The 24,677-nt window shown below is 38.3% G+C and overlaps 1 protein-coding gene across 1 annotated transcript in view; it reads right to left on the reverse strand.

Moving 5' to 3' along the window:
- Positions 1-1,402: 1,402 nt before the first annotated feature.
- The window catches only part of rngtt (RNA guanylyltransferase and 5'-phosphatase), a 947,965-nt gene continuing 924,690 nt past the window's right edge, over positions 1,403-24,677 (reverse strand). The window contains 2 exon segments of the mRNA XM_028797536.2: positions 1,403-2,087; positions 23,674-23,797. Of these exon segments, the coding sequence (XP_028653369.1) occupies positions 1,930-2,087; positions 23,674-23,797 (282 nt within the window). The 3' untranslated portion in view covers positions 1,403-1,929.

A 24,677-nucleotide genomic window follows, 5' to 3' on the forward strand; every position in this document is an offset into this window, starting at 1 on the left:
GAAAAAAGGGCAAATCCACCTCAGGGCATATATACTCACACAGCGTCAATGTTCTAATCGGCCTACTCCACAAAGTTCAGAGACACAGTGACCAGGACTGGGACTCAAACCCTGTCTTCTAGGTGGTATGTTACCTCTGTACTGTCCCACAGATTACATCAGCAAGTTGTTACAGACATACTAAAGGACTGGGAGCATCACACTCTGTATGCTGACCCCCAAAAGTGATACCAGGCAGCATAGTACTGAGCCCTTTGCTGTATTCTTTGTTTCCCTATGACAAGACACAGCTCTTGCATCATTAAATCTGAGGATAAAACTACCAACATACACTAAGGAGCTGGTAAGACATCTTAGGAAGCAGAAGGCGGACCACACTACTATCTGGATCAGTGGGGATACTGTTGAGAGGGTGAGCAGCTTTAACATTTTGGAGTGGGCATCACTGATAACCTAAAATGGGCACAACACATCTCACATATCGCTTACATGGGATCTCAATATGTTTACATATCCACACATCTGAAGTAAGCCCAGACATTAGAAGCTTTGCTCAACAGGTTCTGCAAGTACATAATGGTGTCTGTCCTCTCTGGCTTCACCTGCTCAACTCAGGCCTTCAAAGCTGCCTTCTGATCGAGAAGTATACAACGTTATTAATGACTTTACTTTTCTCCTACATCTGTTCTGACAAATGCTACTGGGCCATTTGCACTTTATTTTCGATCCTCGGGTCAAAAGACTACTCAGCAGTGGCTTGTATTGAATGTACCTGAGGTGTGTTTCTTTTATCTATCGTCCAATGCTGTAGTTATTGTATGGTAACTGTCATTGGTGTTAAAATATTATCAGTATTCTGGTGGGTTGGGTGGTACATTCACGTAAGAATCCCACTGTACTGAGAACAAACGATGAAAATAAACTTCAAACTGAATGCCAATAAGATGTGTTGCAAATACGCAGAGAAAAAAAGCAGGTGCATATTAATACCATTCTGGCATCAAATTTTTCCTAATGTAGAAGATAGAGTCACACAGGACAAGGATTTCTTTCAATTGCATGCTTTTTATTTTCCTTCTAGTTAACGTCATCTCTTGCTGGTCAGTAGGGGAGAAACAGGAACAAGAGAGTAATTAATTTGAAGCAGCTGTGCTTGCTCCTTTAGGATAGCAAATCTGTGATCATTGCTTGAGGTTAAGGAGAAATGCATGCTGGAGGGCATACAGCACAGTTTTTATGTTTTAATAACTGAGGCTGTGGAATCAAAAAGCAGCCTGCTGCAGTGCAGACATGGAGACTGAATTGTTTTAATCTACGAGTTATAGTCTGTGCCATTCTTATGACAGCTGGGGAAGCCTCATGATTTGAACAAACATAAATAAGACGGAAAAAAACAAAAGACTGAAACCCACAGGATTTCTTTAATACTTCATTCTAGTCAACAAATGCACTAAAACATGTATTTTTGTCCATTTGTGAGTTATGCCTGTGCCTGGATACACATATACACACACACACACACACTGTATATATGTATTTGATAACTAAAATCAAACTAGGCAAGTTTCCTCACATGTAAAACATAACACCTGTATATGATCTTTTTTTTGTTAAAAATATTTTCAAATAAAAATAGAAAAAAACAATGATACCAGGAACAATGAAAACTATCAAAAAACAATCAAAAAGCTGGTACAATAAATCCTTCCACAGACCTTGAAGCTTTTGGTGCAATAGGACATGACTCACTGTAAAGAAGACAGTCCAGTTTCGGAAGTGATCACAATTAATCTTTAATTTCAACTTGCAGCCCTAAAATAAAGAAACCAAGGTGTTTCTGCATAAACAATTTGCCCACACTGGTAGACAATAGGTGATGCTGTATAGCATTGTTGATGAAAAAACTGCTTGCAGTTCCAGATTTCTGCACTACTGTATTGCTCTGTTGAGGCGCTTCGGAGGCGGTGGTGGCATCAACTCAGCATCTCGATCCAGGGGACGCTTTGGTGTCTGTCCCTGTGAAGATCTTTCAATGAACTCTAGGAGGATTTCCTTGGTAACTGGATGTTGAATGCTGTTACAGACAGCTGGAAGAGAACCAAAGAGAAATGGTCTTAGTCATTGTGTTATGCATAAGCAGCAGAAAATTGTATTTGTGAGAAAAGGCACCCCTGCACTGGAGGATCCAGTGACTGCAGAATCTTCATCTCTTCCTCATGCCTGTCTATAAAAAACTATTTTTGCAACAAGATTTCCTCCTTTTCAAAGTTTTGCATTAAAAAGAAGCTCGATTCTGTTGTTGCTCTGAAAAGTACTGAAAGTGTTCAAAATTGCAAATATTTAGCTGCTATAAGCTAATTGTGTCAAAATGTATGGATTGGTCAGTCCTTTCCCCAGACCATTACCTCACACATACAATACTGTTAGATGTGGATTTACATCTATCCTCTTACAGATTTAACTGATTTTTTTTTATTTTGTTGTATATGGATTTATTTTTTTGATGGCTACTATACAACATATTGTGAAAAGGCGCCATGTACTTTAAATGGTGTTTGGTAAAAATGATTAGATTATTTATCTTCATATTCTACATCTCAGAAAATGGATATTCAGCTTGAGACTGACCACAGCATTTGATTCTATTTTTTTTACAAATCTATTTCCAATACACAGACATTGAACCCACTGTTTCATTAAGCCCTTCTCCAGCTGAGACAACTATACTGTGCTTACAGTAAACTACTTATCAAATGAAAATCTACACTGTAAAAAAACAAGGAGACAAGGTAGACCATAGGTACTGAAAAAAAGACAAGAAATACGAAATAAGCACTTCACATTAAACATCTAAGCTTCTTAATTAGTATGCTTAATTGAGATGCAACAAATAAATAATCCAGAAAAGGCAGCCACAACCTAAAGAGATATAGATGACTAAATTACATTTTACAATGAGTACTGTAGGCATGTACTTGTCAGATCCTTAAAATGATGGCATTTATTAAAATAATGAATTACATGAAAAGTCAACACAATTACCTTTCCTTCTATTGTATCAGGCTGTAATGGAGCCAACTACCAATTTTTATCTCTAGGCTACTACTACTTGTGTTTTGTAGCAAGCATCATACAAGAAAGTAGTAGAAAATCAATTAACAATTTAGTTCTTGCATGTTCTAAATGTATATTACCTGTAAAATTTTAAAAAAGGATTAAACTTGACTGTGTACATTTTATGTAAATAATGCAATACAAATAACTTAGTGGATTATAAACAGGGTCAAAGATGAGTGAAAAAACTGCATTAATATCTGCTCAGTTACAATCTTCTAAATCATCAGAAGAAGCTAAGGTGAATTCTACCTGTTGCAAGCTCAAAAACTGACAGGCAGTAACTATACAAAAGATGAGGGCACACGCTACTGCAGACCAAAGGATATAACTTAAGAAGCATCCTTGGGTTACCTGTGTTTATTACAAATGGTGAAATGAAGATTGGATATTTGAAAAAGAAAAAAATATTCAAAACAGCAAAGAATGTTTAACTCAAAATGCCAAAAAGAGACTGGACAGATCCTCAAGCAATGATGCACAAGCCACGTTCTAATTCAGCTTGTAGCCTGGAACATAAGGAGAATCCACCTGATCGCTTGACTGCTGGAAAACACTTCTAGGACAGGACTTCTGCCTCATTATGATGGGTTATCATCTAATGCTGTATAAGGAAGAATGAGACATTAATGTGTTACCATCCCAATTAGCATTGCACCTTAGATCAGGGAAGACACATGTTTGCATGGTCTTGTGATTTTCATGCAATGATTTTATTTATGCAGATTAATGCATGTGAAGCAAAAATAAAATGCATGATTAATTTTGGATGAACATTTAAATTAACATGACACCATCAATAGTATACTAGGCAAAAATTGACAAATACAACACAAACCCAAGAGCTAATTGTGTGGTTCTGTCTTATATTCTTGCAATAAATGCTCTGCAGAATGTGATTATTAAATTATATTGTTTGGAGTAATTAGTTTATTATAATTGTCTAAGGTAACTTTCGTACTGCATAACAATACGAAATTTAACAATTACCTCTGTAAGCTGTCTGTTTTTATGTTTAGTGGCTCATGTGCCCCTTCTCACAAATTAGACAAACTCTGATGAGCAAAGTGGGAGGGAAGGGTTTATACAAAACAGTAAATGTTAGCTTCTTCATTCTTGATAGAGGACTGATGTTTACTTTAAAGAGACCATATTAATATCAACACATGTTAACATTCTTTCTCAATTTTTAAATATTAAGACGATTAATAATGAGTAACTGCAGAGAACATCGAGGGCATATTAAACAATTTGGAGATTATGAAAAGTGTTGGGCTGGGAAGGCGGCATGGCTCTACCCAACTTTCAATTTTATTACTGGGCAGCAGATATACAAGCTATAAAAACCTGGACATGCACACAAATAGATGAACATACACAGGCTTGGTACGCAATAGAAATAAAATCCTGCAGCACTTCTTTATATTCCTTGCTTTGTGCCCCAATAAATGCAAGTTATCGCCAATATGCAGTACTAACAACCCAATTGTGCTTCATTCACTCAGGATATGGAACCAATGTAGGAAGCATTTTAAGATAAAGAAGCTTTTATCTGTGGCACCTCTACACGAGAACCACCTTTTTTCCACCCTCACAAACATGTAGTTTTTAATGTCTGGAAAACAGAACCTTCCCAATTTTTCTCACCTCCCACCTACCTCTATGCTGGAAACATATTGATCAGTCTTGAGGACTCAGACAGCATTTCTGCAATATATTAAACCATTCTAGAGTCCCTCCCTTTCAAAGATCCAAGATGACATTGGGAAAAGAATCTCTCACTCAACATCTCAGAAAAGGAGTGGAAGATAGCAATGCGGGGAATTCAGTCGAGCTCCATATGTGCAAAGCATACAATTATTCAACTCAAAATTATATACCGAGCACATCTGTCTTGCTTAAAATTGTCCAAAATGTTTCCAGGGCAAGATCAAACCTGCGAACGCTGCAATCAAGTTCCAGCCTCACTAGGCCACATGTTCTTGACCTGCACAAAATTAACATAATTCTGGACCAAAATCTTTAAATGCCTTTCAGACAGCCTTGGTGTCACAATCCCTCCTAACCCATTAACAGCTGTGCTTGGTGTACTTCCAGATGGGCTTAAAATGGAGAAGGACAAACAAACTAATGGCCTTTACTACACTATTGGCATGTAGACTCATCTTGCTCAACTGGAAGAATCCTAACTCACCTATTCTAAGTCAGTGGGTAACTGATGCTATATACTATTTGAAACTGGAAAAAATCAAATTCGCACTTAGAGGATCTGTGCACAACCTTTTCAAAGCCTGGCAGGATCTAATCAAAAACATTTTAGAATAAGCTTTTAAAGCACAGAGGAAGCAGATTCTCTAAATTTTTTCTTTTTTCTTCTCCATTTACACTGCACAACAATTTTCTGAAACGTCTTGCTTCCTGAAAAGTTTTTCCTGATTGTGACAGGTACCTACTGGGTATGCACAAATATAGTTTTGGTTTTACTGCATCACGTAGGAACTCTGAGAAATGGACATTTATATGTTTACTGACAATAACGTATTTAGTTACGTTTGTGTTTCGCATAAGCTATTAAATTCAACAGAATTAAAAGTGTTTTGCTCCTGATTTTCTTTTGTATTCAATGTCTGGTGCATCACTTTGCAGTGTCCAACAGTAGTCAGCAAGCATTGACGGATTCCAGTTGCCCTGGTATCGTTTCTCCATCGTAGCAATGTCCTGGTGAAACCTTTCACTGTGTTCGTCACTGACAGCATCGAGATTTGCGGGGAAGAAGTCCAAGTGTGAGTGGAGGAAATGAATCTTGAGTGACACGTTGCACTTCATTGTCTCGTATGCTTTGAGAAGTTTGTCTACCAGCAGAATGTAGTTTGGGGTTCTGTAATTGCCCAGAAAATTGTCAACAAGTCTCTGAAGGCTTTCCAGGTAATTGTCTCTGGCCCAACTAACAGATTTTCAAACCGCTTGTCACTCATAACATGTATAACATGTCTGATCTGGGGGCAACAAAAATGCCCTCTTTGATCTTGGCGTCAATTTTTCTTGGGAACATGTGTCTTAAATAACGAACACCTTCGCCTTCCTTGTTCAGTGCTTTCACGAAATTCTTCATGAGTCCCAGTTTTTTTGTGAAAAGGAGGCAAAAATATCTTTGCCGGTTCGACAAGCGATTCATGTGCCACATTTTTCTGTCCTGGAAATAACTTTTTACGGAGTGGCCAGATTCTGTTGAGAATAGTGCGACTCTTTGGCATGCCTGTCCCATTCACAGATGAAACAACAGTACTTTGTATAGCTGAGCTGCAGTCCTAGTAACAGAGCAACGACTTTAAGATCTCCACAGATATTTCAGGTGTACCTGGTATACTGGACGTGCTTCAGCAACAGTTCCGTATTCTCATACGTTTCTTTCATGTGTGGTGCATAGCCAACAGGTTCTCAAGGATAAATGTTGCCATTGTGTAGCAGAACAGCTTTCAAGTTTAACATTGACGAATCAATGAAGAGACGCCACTCTTCCGGGTTGTGATCACAACCCAAGGCCGAGAACAATCCTTCAATGTCACAACAGAAACAGAGACTGTCGACTTGTGCAAAAAATTTGGTTATATCATGATGTCGGCCTCAAAACACAAGACATTTTCGTACCTGGTGACAGCAAACACCATTCCTGCAGTTTCGAACCCAGCAGCTCGGCTTTTGCTTTTGACAGAAGTGTATATTCGCCACAGATATAGTAGAATGTATCGCGGCTGTTACGACATTGACAAGACATATCGCCCAATACCATAACGTCTATAGCATCAAGCTTACTTACTGTTATATTGCTACAGATACCATACTTACTATACTGATACTATACATACACACTGACTATATTAACCAAATGAGCAGGATCGGTGTATGCAAGCCACCTTTATAGCATGCTGAGACAGCGTCAAGCTCGTTCAGACCTGCCCAGGGATGCCCAGGATGTCAACTTCCACAGAACAGCTTCCAACCTGACCTGATTCCATGCCTGGACATGTCCCAGCTGCACAAACCGTTGCTGATATGTCACTTAGGGAGCGAAAATGTTTGGATACAAATATAAGAAAAAATCATGACAAAACTGGAGATTTCTCTGAAATGGTACGTAAATTTTGATGTGATATTTGTGCTCAGCACCCAAAAATCTGTAAGAAACACCCAACAGTGTTCAAGAAGCAAAAAATTTGTTGTGTAGTGTTATTTTTATTAACTTATTAATTAATCTATTTACTTATTTTTTTTCTGCTGGCTTAGCTCTCTTTCTCGGTGGTGGGGGTGGATTTGTTTTCAATCTTATTTTTGTAAAAATTGATTTATTTGTATGGAATGTTGTGTGATTTCAACAATAAAATAAAAAAAAAAAAAGTGTTGGGCTGCAAATGTTAAAACAGCTAAAATATTAATTATAAAAATACATGAATATAATCAATTATGGGTAACTTCAGACAATGCTGAAGTCATATTAAAGACGGATATTACAGGATCAACTGAAAACCTATCACAACATTTGTGTATATATTTTTGGAGGTTACAAGAGAGCATAATGAAAATTAATAAATAAATAAATAAATAACAACAAAAAAATAAAAGCAGTCTGTGCTAACCCTGCAAATTACTGATCAGTTAGGTAAGTCATGTTATTTTCAAAAGCAATTCAAATAATTTTCAGAATAATGGTTATTATTATTGATAATAAAACAGAAGGGCAGGTGTGGTTTAAGGGGCAGACAGTGTACATGTTTAAATTTGGAATAATTTTTCATTAAAATGTTAAAATTTAAAAAACCTGTTTACAGCATATTATTCCACATTTTGACTTTCGAAACTCTATATTATGATCCCTCAGAAGCTATTACTGCTGTGCACACTCACTCATCTATCAGCCCCCCAAAATATAATAAGGACTTTTTAGACGAATTTTGCAGCTTTTTTGGCTGATATTACCTGCAGATATGATCGCTTCCTGTGTTTGGGTGATTTTAATATCCTTGTTTGCTGTCCCGTTAAACCTCTAGCAAAAGACTTTCTGGACATTATTGACTCCCTTTGGTCTTTCTCAACTAGTAAATGGACCAACACATGGACAGGCTCACACACTGGACCTGGTTCTTTCTCGCGGTCCTCAGAATCAGTGACTTGGACATTCTGCTTCCCAGTTTTTCTGATCACTCGCCTGTTTTGTTTTAATTAGGATTTGGTCTCTGCTGAGCATGGTAAATCCACCACTACCCGTCCCTTCCGTGTCATTTCCCCTTCTGCTGCTAAAGATTTTGCAGCTGCTTTTTCATCAATCTCCACATCATGTGAATCCACGGATGCTGATGTTTTATTGCAAACCTTCTATACTTCCTGCTGTTCTGTGATGGATGTTGTAGCCCCAACTCAAACGGAGACAATCCAAAGTCAAGCATGACCCATGGCTAAATGACCAAACTCGCTCCATCAGGCAAAACTGTAGGCGGCTAGAACGTAAATGGAGGAAAGATGGTCTCACTGTTACCTTTGACTGCATGAGAGTACATGTGGTCTCATTACCAGAGAGCAGTCAGAGGTGCAAGGGAACCGTTTTTTCACTGACATCATCTCAAAAAATTCTGGCAATCAACGTGTCTTATACAAAACACTGAACGCTGTCCTCTCTCCAGCTGCAACTGTTTTCTCTTCTCCCTCCAATGCTCTTTGTAATCAGATCCTTAAGTTTTTTTCTGGATAAGGTCACGAACATTAGATCCCAGATCTCCATTTCTTCTTCTGGCTCTGTTGATTTAGCCATTCCTGTACACGGCTCCCTCACCAGCTTTAAACCCATTTCGCTCCCCCATCTGGAAAAAATCGTCGCCTCAATGAAGCCTTCGGGCTCTCCGGACGATGTGGTGCCGTCCAGACTGCTGAAAGATGTCTTTCCTGTGATTCGATATGATGTCTTAAAGATCATAACTAGTAGTCTGTCTTCGGCTATAGTTCCTCGTGCTTTCAAACACGCAGTTGTACATCCAATCGTGAAAAAACCTGATCTTGACCCTGCCGTCTTCTCCAATCTTCGTCCAAATTTCCAAACTCCCTTTCCTGCCAAAATTACTCGAAAAAGTAGTTTATGAGCAATTAATTCATCACCTACAGGACCATCAGGTAATGGACCTTTTTCAGTCAGGCTTTAGGCCCCAACACAGCACAGAAACCATGCATTTACGTGTCCTAAATGATGTCCTTTTGGCATTGGACTCAGGACTTCATGTGATTATGGTTCTTCTCGATTTATCTGCTGCCTTCGACACAATCGACCACGACATCATGATCTCCCGACTCGAATCCTGGGCTGGTGTATCTGGCTTAGCCCTCGACTGGTTCAGGTCATATTTCTGCAACAGGACTCTTAGAGTCATGCTAGACGATTTTTCATTTGAATCAGTCCCACTCCCATGTGGTGTCCCCCAGGGTTCCATTTTGGGGCCACTACTTTTTTCAATTTACATCCTGCCTTTAGGTGCAATTTTTTAGAAAACATGCAATCTCGTATCACCTATATGCTGATGACTGCCAAATTTATTTCTCCCTCAAGTCAACTGACTCCACTAAACCTCTTCGACTGCTTATTTGACATTAAGGACTGGCTGGCTGTAAACTTCCTTCACCTGAACGATTCAAAAACCGAGGTCATTGTTTTTAGTCCTGACTGCAAACAGACCCTACCCCTTGGCCTCGACTTTCTTCCCATTCCAGTAACTTCGTCTGTTTCCCAATCTTGGAATCAAAATGGATATGGTCCTGAAAATGGATGCTCAAGTCAACAGCACAGTAAAATTCTGCTTTTTCCATCTCAGGCGAATTGCCAAACTCAAACCAATTCTGCCTTACCACCTCCTGGAATCAGTAATCCATGCATTCATTACGTCCCGGCTCGACTATTCTAATTCCTTCCTATATGGTATTAGTAAAGCCACTCTTTCTAGACTCCAATTGGTTCAAAATGCGGCTGCAAGGCTTTTAACTGGAAGCAGCAGAAGCCAACACATTACACCGATTTTAAAAAAACCCTACACTGGCTGCCGGTTAGCTTCAGAATTGATTTTAAGATACTCTTCTTAACCTATAAGGCACTAAATGGTCTAGCCCCTGCCTACTTGAGTGTCTTGCTCCATCGTCACAATCCCCCTCGTGTTCTTAGATCCGCAGATCAGCTGCTCCTAACCGTTCCCAAGGCACGTTTTTAAAGTTCGTGGTGAAAGGGCTTTTTCCGTCTGTGCACCTAGGCTCTGGAACTCCTTACCTTTAGTGGTTAGGCAAGCCGCTTCAGTCGCCACATTCAAATCACACCTAAAAACGCACTTCTTCACATTGGCTTTTTAATTCTTAAACTGTCTTATTTCCACTTGCTTTTTGCTATTTCTCTGTTTTATTGGGTCCCCCTGACCTGTTTTTAGTGTCTCTGTTTTAATTCTCTCTTAATGTTTGTTTTTAATATTTTGCTTTTAGTCTTGCTTGTTTTAACTGTACAGCGCTTCGGTCAGTTGTAATGCTGTGTTTTTAAGCGCTTAACAAAATAAAAATGGTATGGTATGCAGATCAGTTTGACTTAGGTAATCAAAAATTAAATTTAGGTGGTTCAATGTTTGTCAGACATGAATTGGGCAAATTGTGCTCTTAGACTTAGTCAGCACAGCACCTTAACACTGGCTGCCCTACAAAAAAAGCCAAGCCGTACAACTGTGGTGCATTGTGCTGCCCTTTAAGTTGTGGCTAGCTACTTTTATAAGCACCTTGGTTTGTGTGTAGATTCTGACAGCCTGGGAAAAGGGCAAATGTTATTTTACTGTTAAAGTCTGTAATACAAAGAATGGCCAAACAACAAACAGAAAGCCATAAACGTGCAGGCAGAAGGCACCGAGACAAAAAATTCATAAAAAACAAGGATTCAAGTTCAGAGTCCAAAAACAGATGAGTGGTCATACACTGATAATCCCAATAAATTTGAACTAAAGTATTAAAGTAGACTAAAGCCTAAAAAATAAATCCAAAGACAGGCAAACAAAAACAATTTAAAAATCCCCACAAAAATCAGTGATGATCTGATAAATCAGCTGCCAATCTAAATTGGCTAATTTTCACTACAAAAGACTCGATTCATGATAGGTAAATTGACCAGTGACAAAAAAAGATTTTTTTTCAGCATCTGCTTTTCCATGCTTTATGATAATTTAGTTGTAGTATTCTTTTTTGTGACATATTACGGTAGTTGAGCTAGTGGCAGGTGTCCTTTTTTTTTTTTTGCTGAGAACTTCCTGTAAACTGGGAGCATCAAGTATACCAGAGACAGAGTAAACTGGAATATTAGCCTTTAAATTAAAGAAGAAAGTGGAGTAATAAATTGAGAAAAAGGAATATTTGGGAGTCATCCTGCGCAATTAGACAAACAGCAAAAAAAAGCTGAAATAGAAACTGAATTCCAGACCCTTTTTATTTTGCTTTTTAATTAAAACAGGACACTGCCCGCCTGAGTTTGGATGGCGAGTGAGCTTGTCTTAAGCACAGCTGCTCACATCTTTAATTAGAAAAAGAAAAGATGAAGAATATAAAATTGCTGCTTAGAAAACAATAGGCTTGTTAGATTAACAAAAAATCTGCCTATTTTACTTGTAAACCTGTTAAGCATGTTAGCCTTGTGTCTTCTTGATAACATTTTATCTTATCTTATGAACATTGGATAGGTTTGTGGCTTTTTTAAAGGTCAGTACTGTGTTTATTATTTATTTGGATGTGCCATGCAGTATAGTTTTTGGTAAGAAACAAGTACTGCATAATTAAAATGGTAAATTATATTTGTAATTACACCTCAAAAATTAGGAATGTCCAGGTGGTACACTAAAAGAAAAAGAAAACTATAAACTCAGTAAATGCATATTTTATCGGTTAAAAAGTATGTATTTTAAGGGAATTTTATTTATTTTAGTATTTTATGGTCACTGATCAATAAGACTATAGAATTTCACTTTGTTAATAAAAAAATAAACAGGTAATACCTGTGATTTATAGTTTAATTATAAAAATACCAAAGTTAACGCATTGAACATAAGACTTTTCCACAATCTGTACTCCACATAAGTTATATGAGTGTCTAAGGGCAATTTGCAGGTAAGAAGAATTATTGGATGCTGAACCTCAGCCACATCCTGACATTATTGGGCTGAAAGCCTTTAAGATTTGTATTAATTATTTAGATAAACATGTAAAGAAGTAGTTAACTTAATTTGCACATGACAATAAATTGGGTGAATTAGAAGAAACCTTGTATTCATCTAAATACCTACAGGTAGATCAGGATAAAATTCAGAGCTGGACTTCATAAACTGTAAATTAAGATGTAATAAACACATATCAAGTCTTATACATAGAAAGGAAAAATGTCTTAGGCATACAAATAAAAACAGATTGCTATTAGAAAGAACGTCACACAAGAAAAGGCTTAATTTTCTTTTTACAAGGCCAATACTTAAACAGAAGTAATTAAAATGCAACATTGTATATTGTTTATATCATCTCGGTCTAAGGGTACCAGCTCGGATTTTTTTATTACAAAAACAGACATAACAGCACACAAGAAAAAATCCAGAGAACATCTGGTTTTGAAGGATATGAGGCATGAGGACAGGTAGAGGAAATTCGTATTTTTAAGCTAAGCAAAATAAGACCAAGAAGTAACATTCTAAAATTATTTAAGATTACAAATTCAAACAGTACGATTGATGATAGCTGTTAATTTTTCAACACTTAAATAAGAACATAACTGAAGATCATTATTTTTTACAAAACACAGAATAGATAGATAGATAGATAGATAGATAGATAGATAGATAGATAGATAGATAGATACTTTATTAATCAGTAGAAACATGACAATTTTAAATAAAAGAACACACAGGGTTTGTTCCTGCCTTGTGCCCTATGCCATCTGAGATAGCCCTGAGACCCTGTTCAGGACTAAGTGGGTAAGAAAATGACTGACTGACTGACTGAAATACATATTTATATAATTACATATTTAATACTTTATTTGATATGGATTCTGAGTGGACCAAGTGAAGGTAACTACCCACTAGGCCAGGGGGGTGGCAGGGTGTGCTAAACATCGATGATGTCACTTCTGGTTACCAGCGCCAAGAATGATGTCACTTCCGGCTACCACCACCAAGACTGATGTCACTGCTGGTTCCGGCGCCTAGAAAGATGTCACTTTTGGTGCCTGGCGCCAAGACTGATGTCACTTCTGGCCAGAAGATGACATCACTTCTGGTTTTGGTTTTTCAGATCTTTTTTACCACTCAAGTAAGTTCAGTCTGGAACTCAATGCATGCACCATCAGTGCCTATTTCAAACCTTTTCGTAGCCAGGGACAATATACAGGTGGCTGCCCCAAACCTTTTTTGTTAATTCTTTTACAGTGGTGTAGTCAGCGGGATCATAACCTCCTTTTGGAACTGGAAGCCAACCAGAAAACATAGTCACAACACACCCTCGCCTCAACCAACCAAAGAACAGTTTGGTAGTAGAACACCATTCCTGCGTTGCTGAACTGGGGTCAGCCAGAATCTGGTGCATGTTCCGACCCAAAATCCTCTAAAGAGAACCTGGAACTGTAGGCAAGGGACCTACAGACGAGGGACAGGTTCAGAAAGGAACAAGCGGAGACTTACTATGGGCTCCCGAGGGTGGGGACTGACCCAAATGCCCCACAAAGGAAAAATCCTTTGTGAAAGGTGGGGGTGCCTTGGGTTGGCAGGAGAGGGATGTAATGACCTGGGAATTTAACTCAGAAAAACCTATAAAAGAATAGGCCTTGGCACCAAGGCCAAACAAAAACAATGCCAGATGAATAGTAGAACAGGTGTCCTGTATTTTATTAATAAATGCCCTTCCTCCTAAGCTCACCCAGCTGACCTGGGGACAGTCATACGATAACATTATCTTATTACTGGGGATCACTGAAAACCTTCAGGCAGAAACCTACTTGGGAGATCCTGAACAGAAGAATCCCTGTTAACCTGGACAGATTTGTGTCCCTGATTTTGTGTCCCATTCCTACATTGCTAAGCATGCTTTGGTGAACCTTGATAAGCAGGGAAGGGCTCTGCGAGGTGAAAAAGGGGTCTGTGGAGAGAAACGGAGGGAGGAGGGTGGGGGGGCACTGCACGCTCACTAATCCTCTGGAATTTTTGCATACGGGAGCATATAGCGCTAGTCAATGGACACAAGGTTGCTTCTTTGTTTGATTCTGGCAGTAACATTTCCATTTTTGCTCGCCATCTAGTGTTGCTGCAACAATGGCTAAAAGTTAAGACCAGTCTAACCTGTATTCACGGAGTCCACTATCTGTTACATCTGCCACAATGCCGTCTTCAGAAAAATGGTGGTGGCAGTACTCAAAAATCCTCCATTCCCAATGATACTGTGTAGAGAGTGGTCAGACAATAACCGCGGCATAACACTCGGTAATCCCACTAGGTCTTGTCATGGACGCAGAAACAGCGTCCTCAACTTTCTCCATGCAAGAGAGACAACGATGATCTGGAGACAGCCAGGCCGTCGCAGCACAATATGTCATCTTCAGGCGCTGCTCCGGCTCGGGATGAAACCACGCCTCTTGAGGTCAAATCTGATCCTCTCACCTGTCTGCAGTTTCAATTCAGGCAGACCCCAGCTTCATTTAAAAGGGAGTAGTGGAATGGTGGCTCCCTTAAATTTGCAAAAAATGCAGTAGTTGTGATAGATGGCCAATGCACATGACAGCCCATGCCACAGGGTCCCTACTTTGTGTTAAATAATGACCTTTTGTATTAGGTGGCAGAACATGAGGGGGAGGTACGGTACCTGTTGTTAGTTCCATGGACTCAACCGCGACAAGTTTATGAGCTGGCTCACACCCACCTCCTGGGAGCCCATCTGGGCCCCGAAAAAACACTACAGCGGATTAAGCTCCGATTTTTTTGGCCCAGAAATAATGAGGAGGTCCAACGCTTTTGCATGTCCTGTCTGGAATGTCAATTGCAGCAGATTCCTAGGAGGGACCGTGCTCCTTTAGTCCCATTACCCTTAACTGACGTCCCCTTTGAGAGAATCGGGGTTGACCTGGTGGGACCCCTAGAGCCCTCGGCCAGGGGACATAAATATATAATGGTCCTGGTAGATTATGCTACCCAATACCCCAAAGCTGTTCCATTGCGCTCAGCAACATCAAAGGCTATGAGACAGCATGCATAAAGAAATTAAGGGACGCCTTTTACCTTGGAGACGTTCAGGGAGACAGCTAAGTTACTAAAAATAAAACATTTAAGGCCTTGGTATATCATCCTCAAACCATTGGTCTAGTCGAGAGATTTAATCAAACTCTCAAACAGATGCTACGTACAACGCTAACTGAATCCTACTTACGTACATATATACGTCCATAGCCTGCAGCTCGGTCGATTGTGAGGCGGCGTTGGGTCCCCCATCCCCACGCCTCCCACGTAGATGGCTGCCTGCCTATATAACGCCGTCCGTCACTCCGGTCTCTTATTTCCCTTCCTTGCTTCGCCACGGTATACACGTCTCCCTGCTGATAACTGCAGCCTTTTTATTTCATCCACGGCTTCTACGCTGTTTTATTGTTTGTTTATTATGATTATAGTTATTGTGTAGGTATTTTAGACTTAGTTTACACTGTTCAGGTATCCCCATTAACATGTCTATCGAGGTGATCACCATCGATCAAAGAACTGTCACTTACCGAGTGGTTTCCATGCCCGGAGATGGCGACGGCCTTTTCCATTCTCTGTGTTACATATTGCACGGCCATATCAGGCTCACTCGTGATATCCAGAGGAACTTTGTGTCTTATGTATTGAATGACTGGGACAGGTTCAAGGTGTGGACTGATGACGGTACAGGAGATAATTATCCTACATAGGAGCACTATAAGAGTGAAATGCTTAAGCCCTTCACCTATGGTTCTGCATGTGAGTTGATGGCTGCCGCTGAATTGTTTGGTTGTCGCTTTCAAGTGTACCAAAATGGCCAAATATTTTACACCTTTGGACAACCGCCAATGCCCCTTAAACATCTTAGATTCACAGGTGACAATTTGGGTAGTGGACACTTTGATGTTTATGAATGTTTAAACTCTCAAAAGCTGCATGCGAAGTTATCAATGAAACCCACTTCAATTCAAACGCCTCCAATTTCCAGTAAGGCTCTGCTTCGCAATGACAATTAATAAGTCTCAGGGACAGACCCTACAAAAGGTTGGCATTGATTTGAGGCAAGATTGCTTTTCACATGGCCAACTATACGTTGCATACTCAGGATTAAGCTCAGGGCACAGCTTGGTGATATTACAACCGGAGGGCCGAACTGACAACGTGGTATACAAAGAGATCCTTAACAAATAATTATTGGTATATTTTCCCTCAGTTTAAAAAGGTTTACTTTTCTTCTTAATAAAAACTTAACTTAAGTTGATTACATAGAGAATTCACAGCACCTGCCCTGCACATAGAGATTTCACTTAAAATTCTTTTTGTTGCCGATAGATGGCACCCTGCCCTGCATTCCAAAATGGTGGGGAGACGGTTTTGTCAGTCGAACAGTTGCATAATTAGATCAGGACCACACTTTATGTGTGTATATATATATATATATATATATATATATATATATATATATATATATCTGTCTATATATATCTATATATATATATATCTGTCTATATATATCTATATATATATCTATCTATCTATATATATATATATATATATATATAAATATAAATAAACCAGAGGATATTAAAATGACAGCAGCTGGATGTTTGAGTATAATTCAGCCAAACTTAATAGTTCCATAAATCTATTGTCTTAACCTTTATTCATTACAGAATTGACAGCTGCAAACAGTAACAAACCTTGGATATTATAAACATATTTGTAGGGTGTGGGAGAAATAATTAATAAATTCCTACTGAAGTTACTGTACATACACTATGGATTAAATCCATGTACCGTATCAAAAAATATTAGATCCCACGACTGAGATATTAAATTGATTAATTAAAGAGTTGATCATTTCTTTATGATTGTTTTCATTCTCTTTAAAACAGTGTCAAGAAATGATTGTTCCAATCCGTCATACAACCTTGTTTTTCTTTTTCAGCAAACATTAGTTACTGCATTTATTTTCTGGGCAAGATTACTCCAAAAGCAGGAAACAAAGATAAAACCAACCTGGAACAGGTTGCTTGTGCCCTGCACGGCACATACAGATAAACAGATACCAGTCCAATTGATCAAATGAAAATTTAGAAGAAAACTCATTTAGACTCAAACATGTGTACAAACACCACACAGGCAGTATGTAGAAATAAATTAGAACCAGAACTCTGAAGATGTGAAGCAGCAGCATTAATGAGGACATATTTATAAGATACAGTAGTGGGTTCAGAAAATGTATGAATTATTATTATTATTCTTTTATTATTTTCTGGGCAACAGTATTAGATACATAATATATTCCTGAATCTGTTTAATCCAATTTAGAGTCAAGGAGTAGGAGCTGTCCTGATGGCACTAGACATAATGTAGGCAGCAGTCCACTGCGGAGTATACACATGTACAGACCCAAAAATATGGGATAATCTGTAATAGCCAAGGAACCAACCAGCATATCTTTAGAGGTGTACCTCAACATGCCACCAGGAGAACATGCAAACTAGACATTGACAATGCCTGGGTGCTTGATTAAAACCCAGGACACTGGATTCATGTGACAGAAACATTGTACACTGGCAATAACGTTAAAAGAAATGAAACATTTTTGTAGCCAAACACTGCACAAAAAATCTCATTAAGTGCTACATAAAGAAGTGCAAAAGCCAGAACAGATGTGTCATAAATTTATAATCGTCAGATATATTTAAGCTAAAGATTTCTTAAATACAATCACATTTAACAGGGCAACTGGGCATATTAAAACATTTTTATATTTTGTATATACAATGATTATAAAGTCAATATTTTCAAAAACAGAAAACATTTAAAAATACATTTTTTCACCCCATTTCAGAGAAAAATTAAAGTTGATAGTAAAAATAAAACTGTGTAGTGTGTTGCAGTACTTTACAGTTAAAAAAGGTGTGCATAAATGGGAAAAAATAGCCTGCTACAAAGACAGGAATTAAATAACATACAAAAAGTAGAGATTGGTTAGCAGTTAGCTCAAAATAAGCAGTTCTGTTCTCCAAGCTCAGCAATATTTTGGGATGGACAGCAGACCAAGGGAAAATGTTTGGAGCAATTACTGTCATATGAAGGTGGTCACTGCATTGCCAGGTGTATAGAATTGCTAACTAAACTGTCTACAGTCACAGTATAGTTGCTAACCTGACATCTTATAGGGTCAATCATTAACACTGCTCTGCCAGTAGGTAATACTGGACAGAGGACTGGGTTGGAAATGCAAGGGTGGATCACTTAGGCACGTATTGCTAGAGTTCAGATTCATCTAGGTACTCGCCTCAACAGGGAGGCTGTTAACCTGCAGTTTAGGAAGAATTAAAACATAATCAATAGGCATCCCATTTGCAACTTTGCTGTGAGTTTGACAGCACAACACGTGAGGTTTGCATTGAAGAGGGGTGTTTCACTGTCCATAGTTGACAGCTATCAGCTTGGAGACGTACAGTACATGGAAAGGGTAATTTGTTTCACATGCCATCTTGTTTCTCGGTGTAGTCTATCACCACTGTGCAAGTCAGTTCTTTTCAGATTCACTCACTGAACATGGCCTTAGAGTCATTAATTCCAAAGACAGCCTTATCAACAAGTTCACCATTCATTTATTTTACCTTTTAGTTTGTGTTTTTATGATACTTACAGTTCAATGGCGTGGCAGCAATTTCTTCAGATCCTAATAACCCTGTTCTCCACAGAGTTGGGAGGCTAAAAAGTTTCAGCAATACCTCTCTGACCTAGCAAGCCTTCAAAAACAGAATCTAACTCTTGTGTCTTTTAGATATACGGAACCATGCCTGACCATGCATGACATTGAAGACCTTCTGATATCTCAAATACATCTCAAGGCCCAATGTAAAAATGGCATCAATTTGACTAGCATCAGTTTCTGTATCCAGCAGTACCATAAATGAGAGTTTGAGCCAGAGGGCAAGTCCTTGCTATCAGAGAGGCCACAATTTTAAGTGGAAAAGCTCATAGTTATAGTCCTTTTCAGGTGCAGGAAAAGGTGGAGAATATATTATATCACCCTAATAGACCCTTTATATGCCAGTATTGTACTGGAATAGGATCGAGGAGAGACAGTTACAATGGGAGAAACCTGAATGTATTCATTTACGAAATGTGAAATTAATACAAATGTGATTTTCAGCAAAATAAGACCAGTGGAATGTCTACAGATCCACATTGTTTTGAAAAAACTCATTACAAACTTCAAAAGACTTTGTTGGACAGTTATCTTATCCAGAGATGTTGACAATACATTGTTCTTTTCTCTCTTGTTAAATTAACCCTAGCCTGAATGAATCTATTAATTTTTTACATTTAAAATTTCTCATTTAAAGATTTACCAATGTTGTTTTTTGTCCTAGAGTGTGTATATAAACATAGGGAACTTCAGTCTCTGTATTACATCTTGCCTGAAGAAGGGGGCCTGAGTTGCCTAGAAAGCTTGCATATTGTAATCTTTTTAGTTAGCCAATAAAAGGTGTCATTTTGCTTGGCTTTTCTCTACATTCATAATTGCTAACACGGTACAACACCCTAGTACTACAGATATACAAGACACCGAAATGTACCGATCCTACATGGAACTGAAGATCCGGTGGAAGAAACTGGCACACATGGACAGTGACATCTTCTTCTTAATGAAATGCAAAAAGGAAAATCTTATCCCGAAAGGCATCATGATAAGGAATCCAACCATTCACACTTATAATACTCGGTTTGCAGAGCAACTTTGTTTTAGGACATCTGCAAGGATAAGAAACCGCTTAATCCAAATTTTCTACAACATCAAGAAGAACACGCAAAGAGAGATCCAAGACCTCATCCTGCTCCTTGTTAATGACAGGCAGGAGATGGTAAAGGAGCTCCATCGCTATTACAAAAGACTCCAGAAACTCCTTGTCAACAAAAAGAAAAAGCTGCATAGACTACGAGAGAAAGCTGGACACTTAATAGCAAAAAACAAAGAGCAACAGACCTACATTGTTAATCTCTCCTCATACACACCAAATGAAGCAGAGATTTCAGTACTTACAAAGGGACATCTCATATTGTCTTGCAAAGCCCATTGACAACATCAGACTCTGCAGTGATATGGAAGAATTCTTCAGAAAACTCAGACTAAAAGAATTTTTCCACAAGAAAGAAAACAGTAATACACAGGAACCAACAACAAGCAGTTACAACAACCCCACCAATAAATCCACATGGACACCAGAAGCTGGCAGAAACTCTACCCTGGATAATTATATAGACTGCTTCCGACAGAGAGTGAAAACAGGAATCTTAAACAGGTAACAAAATCGGATAGAAAACATTACTGGGGATCAGCGGAGAGCCATACATTCACTAAGGGAAAATACAGAAATCATTATCAAACCAGCAGACAAAGGGGGTGTTTTAGTCATCATGAACACATCAGATTACATACAGGAGGCACAAAGACAATTGTCCAATACTATGCATTATTACAAACTGCAAGAAGACCCAACAGATCTCTACAAAAAGGAACTAAAAAGATAGTAAGTAGCTTTCCTCTTGACATCAGGGATCATGTAAACAGTTTAATTCCTGAGAACCCCAAAATGGGTTACTTCTACATGCTTCCTAAAATCCACAAAGAAGGGAACCCAGGAAGGCCTATAATCTCAGGAAATGACTCCCTTACAGAAAATATTTCAGGTTGGGTGGAGCACATCCTTAAACCCCTCACCCATAATACAACCAGCTACATCCAGGACACCACTGACTTCTTAAAAAAACTGTCTGCTTTAGGCCCCTTACCTTAGGGAACCTTACTGGCCACAATGGATGTTGAGGCACTTTACACTAACATCCCCCATGATGATGGCATATTGGCATGTGAAATGTACCTCAAACAACATGATTTACCCACAAAGTCAGTAATAGAAATGATAAAATTCACTCTGACACATAACCTAATCTCTTTTGGACAAGATTGCTACTTGCAACAAATGGGGACTGCAATGGGCTGTCGGTTTGCACCTCACTATGCAAACCTATTTATGGCAAAATTGGAGGAGGATTTCATGTCAATGTGCATCATAAAACCAATGTTGTATCTCCGTTACATAGATGACATCTTCATAATCTGGACTGCCAGTGAGAAGGACCTCCTCCATTTTCATAATGAATATAATTGTTTTCACCCCAACATAAAGCGGAAGCTGAATTACTCAAAAACAGAAGTTAGCTTCCTTGACACCACCGTTCAACTGAAAGACAACACCCTTGTAACTTCTGTTTTTCACAAACTGACAGACAGACGGACCTACCTGAAAAGTAATAGCTTCCACCCCAAGCATATAAGGCGCTCCATTATTTTCAGCCAAGCAATACGGTACAATCGTATTTGCTCAGACCTGACAGACCGGGATCAACAACTGCAGGAGCTCAGACAAGATTTCATTAGACAAGGTTACACCCCCAAAACAACAGACACTCAAATAACAAGAGCTACTGCCATACCCAGAGACAACCTTCTGGAATATAAAAACAAAGACAAAAAGAACCACATCCCCCTTGTTGTCACCTACAACCCACATCTTGAAACACTTCGAAAAATTATAAAAGAACTTCAGCCAATACTAAACAGTGACCAAACACTGAAAAATGTATTTCCTGAACCTCCCCTCCTGGCATACAGACAACCACCAAACCTTCAACAACTAATTGTCCGAAGCTCCCTAAGTGAACCAACAGAAAATGGCACATCTCCATGCCTACAGAAAAGATGCAAAACATGTGCCCACATCTATGATACAGACCGTATACTTATACCACACTACCGACTTGAACATCACATAAAGGGATCATTTTCCTGCAGATCATCTAATGTAGTCTACCTAATTTTCTGCATGAAATGTCCTGACACTGCACTCTATGTGGGAGAAACTGGACAAACATTCCGCCAGAGAATGAATTTACACAGGTTCCACATTAAACATGGCAACACAGATGTTCCTGTAGCAGCCCACTTCAACAGCCATGGACACTGTGAGAAGGACTTTAAGGTCACAGTGCTTATGGGCAACTTCAAAACACAGCAAGAGAGAAAAGAATGGGAAGTTAAACTCATGTTAAAATTTAATACTTTACAACATGGATTGAATAAAGACAAGAGTTTTATGGCCAGATATGAGGATTGTTTACATCTCTCAGAATGACAGATAACCTGTCTACAGACCCACATTGTTTTGAAAAACTCATTACAAACTTCAAAAGACTTTGTTGGACAGTTATCTTATCCAGAGATCTTGACAATACATTGTTCTTTTCTCTCCTGTTAAATTAACCCTAGCCTGAATGAATCTATTCATTTTTTACATTTAAAATTTCTCATTTAAAGATTTACCAATGTTGTTTTTTGTCCTAGAGCGTGTATATAAACATAGGGAACTTCAGTCTCTGTATTACATCTTGCCTGAAGAAGGGGCCTGAGTTGCCTCGAAAGCTTGCATATTGTAATCTTTTTAGTTAGCCAATAAAAGGTATCATTTTGCTTGGCTTTTCTCTACGACCAGTGGAATGTAAAGGTAAAGTTAGCAGCTAATTAGAAAAACAGTCTGGTATATGTGCCTTTTCTGAAAAAATGACATTATGTTAATACTGAGTGCATCAGTTTTGTCAGTAAACTTAACAACGTTGTATCTTCTTTGTAAAAAAAATAAAAACCTGATAATGCAAGTGGCATAATGAAAAACCATGTCACCATTTGGCAAAATTTTGTCCCTCTGTTTTCATCATTCAGCTGTTCATTTATTGGAACCACAGGGGACTCAAAAGAGCCAGCTGCTTAGATGCTGATTCAAGCAGGATGGGACTCAGCTTGACAGGCTTCTGACTAACGTTAATTAGTAGAGGCCGCCAACAAGAAATACTTGTAATACTCCTTGTAACAGAATAAAGCTTTCAAAATGAATGTTCAAACAGTATGTTGTCACAATAATCAATAGATTAAATAATAATTTTTCAAAATTATTTAATGAGGTAAAAGCAGGCTGCTGTATTATATAAAGTTTATTATATAAGAGATATGATACATTATTCCTTTGTGCATTTACCTGAATAAGCTTCAGATTAAGTGATAATAACAAAAATCAATTGCATCAGATTGAAGAGTCAATACATTAATATTCATAGAAACAAGAAAACAACATATGCCTGCATAAACATAACCAAGCAGCCCATAAACGACTGCTTTAACCAGAATGGTCTTAAACTATTTATAAAGCTTGTAGCTTACCCATAGCTGTGTCATAGGAGTTGGGGAAGCTCTTGTCTATCCTCTGTCTCATGAAAACCCAGGTGTTGTTAGAAAATGTGCATTCAATGATCTTGTTGTCATACTGCTTCAGGTCTTTTGTCACCTAGCCAAAGAAGATTTTGCAGAATATATCAGGAAATCATACATAATGACTTTACATAGTACAAATCTGCAAGAGATAGTTTGTTCTTATGATGTTGTGGATTATTACTAAAGGGCACATTTTTTTTTAGGGCATGGGCCTCTAGAGACACGGCTGAAAATTAATTATCCTTAATGAAGTACAATCATTTTGTAGTACTGCATTGTGTTGGATTATTAAACATTTTCAGTTTTATGTAATATTGTTCTGCATATAACGCTCTACATTGGTATAATGGCAAGTCAATTTACCATTAATTTCTTTTTTCAGATTACGAAAAAAAAAAATAATCAAGAATTGATACAAAAAAAAAAAAAGTTAATATAAAACATTTTACCAATTTTATCACCACTAAGTGACATTAGTAGCTAAAAACCTTAAAGCCTCGTTGTCTTTAGGCTGATCAGCTAAATTTACTTAAAGTGACAAATTTCCTAAAAATGCTAAAAGGTCAATTCTTAACAACCTACAAAACTGCACTTCAACCAGGAAACATCCTCTTCAGAAGGTATTTATCATCTAAGAGTGGTTCAGCAAGACGGGTGACTGAATAAAAATAACAATTTCATACTGCACTTCATTAGGACATATTAAAAAATAATATATATTTTTTATTTTTACCTTATCCACCAAAGAATACCTGCTTGTTGTAAAAATGTAAACCATATATTGCCATGCTTGCTTAATTCAATTCAGGATCTTGTGGTGTCGGAGCCTATCATGGTAGAACTGAGCAGAAAGCAGGAAACAGTCTTGGATAGGACACCAGTTCAACAACACGCCCATCGTGGATTGTTAAATATTTAGTGGTTGTTTTTTTTTTTTTATGAATCAACATTAA

The sequence above is a fragment of the Erpetoichthys calabaricus genome, chromosome 3, assembly GCF_900747795.2.
Source record: "Erpetoichthys calabaricus chromosome 3, fErpCal1.3, whole genome shotgun sequence".
In the NCBI taxonomy this organism is placed as follows: Eukaryota; Metazoa; Chordata; class Cladistia; order Polypteriformes; family Polypteridae; genus Erpetoichthys; species Erpetoichthys calabaricus.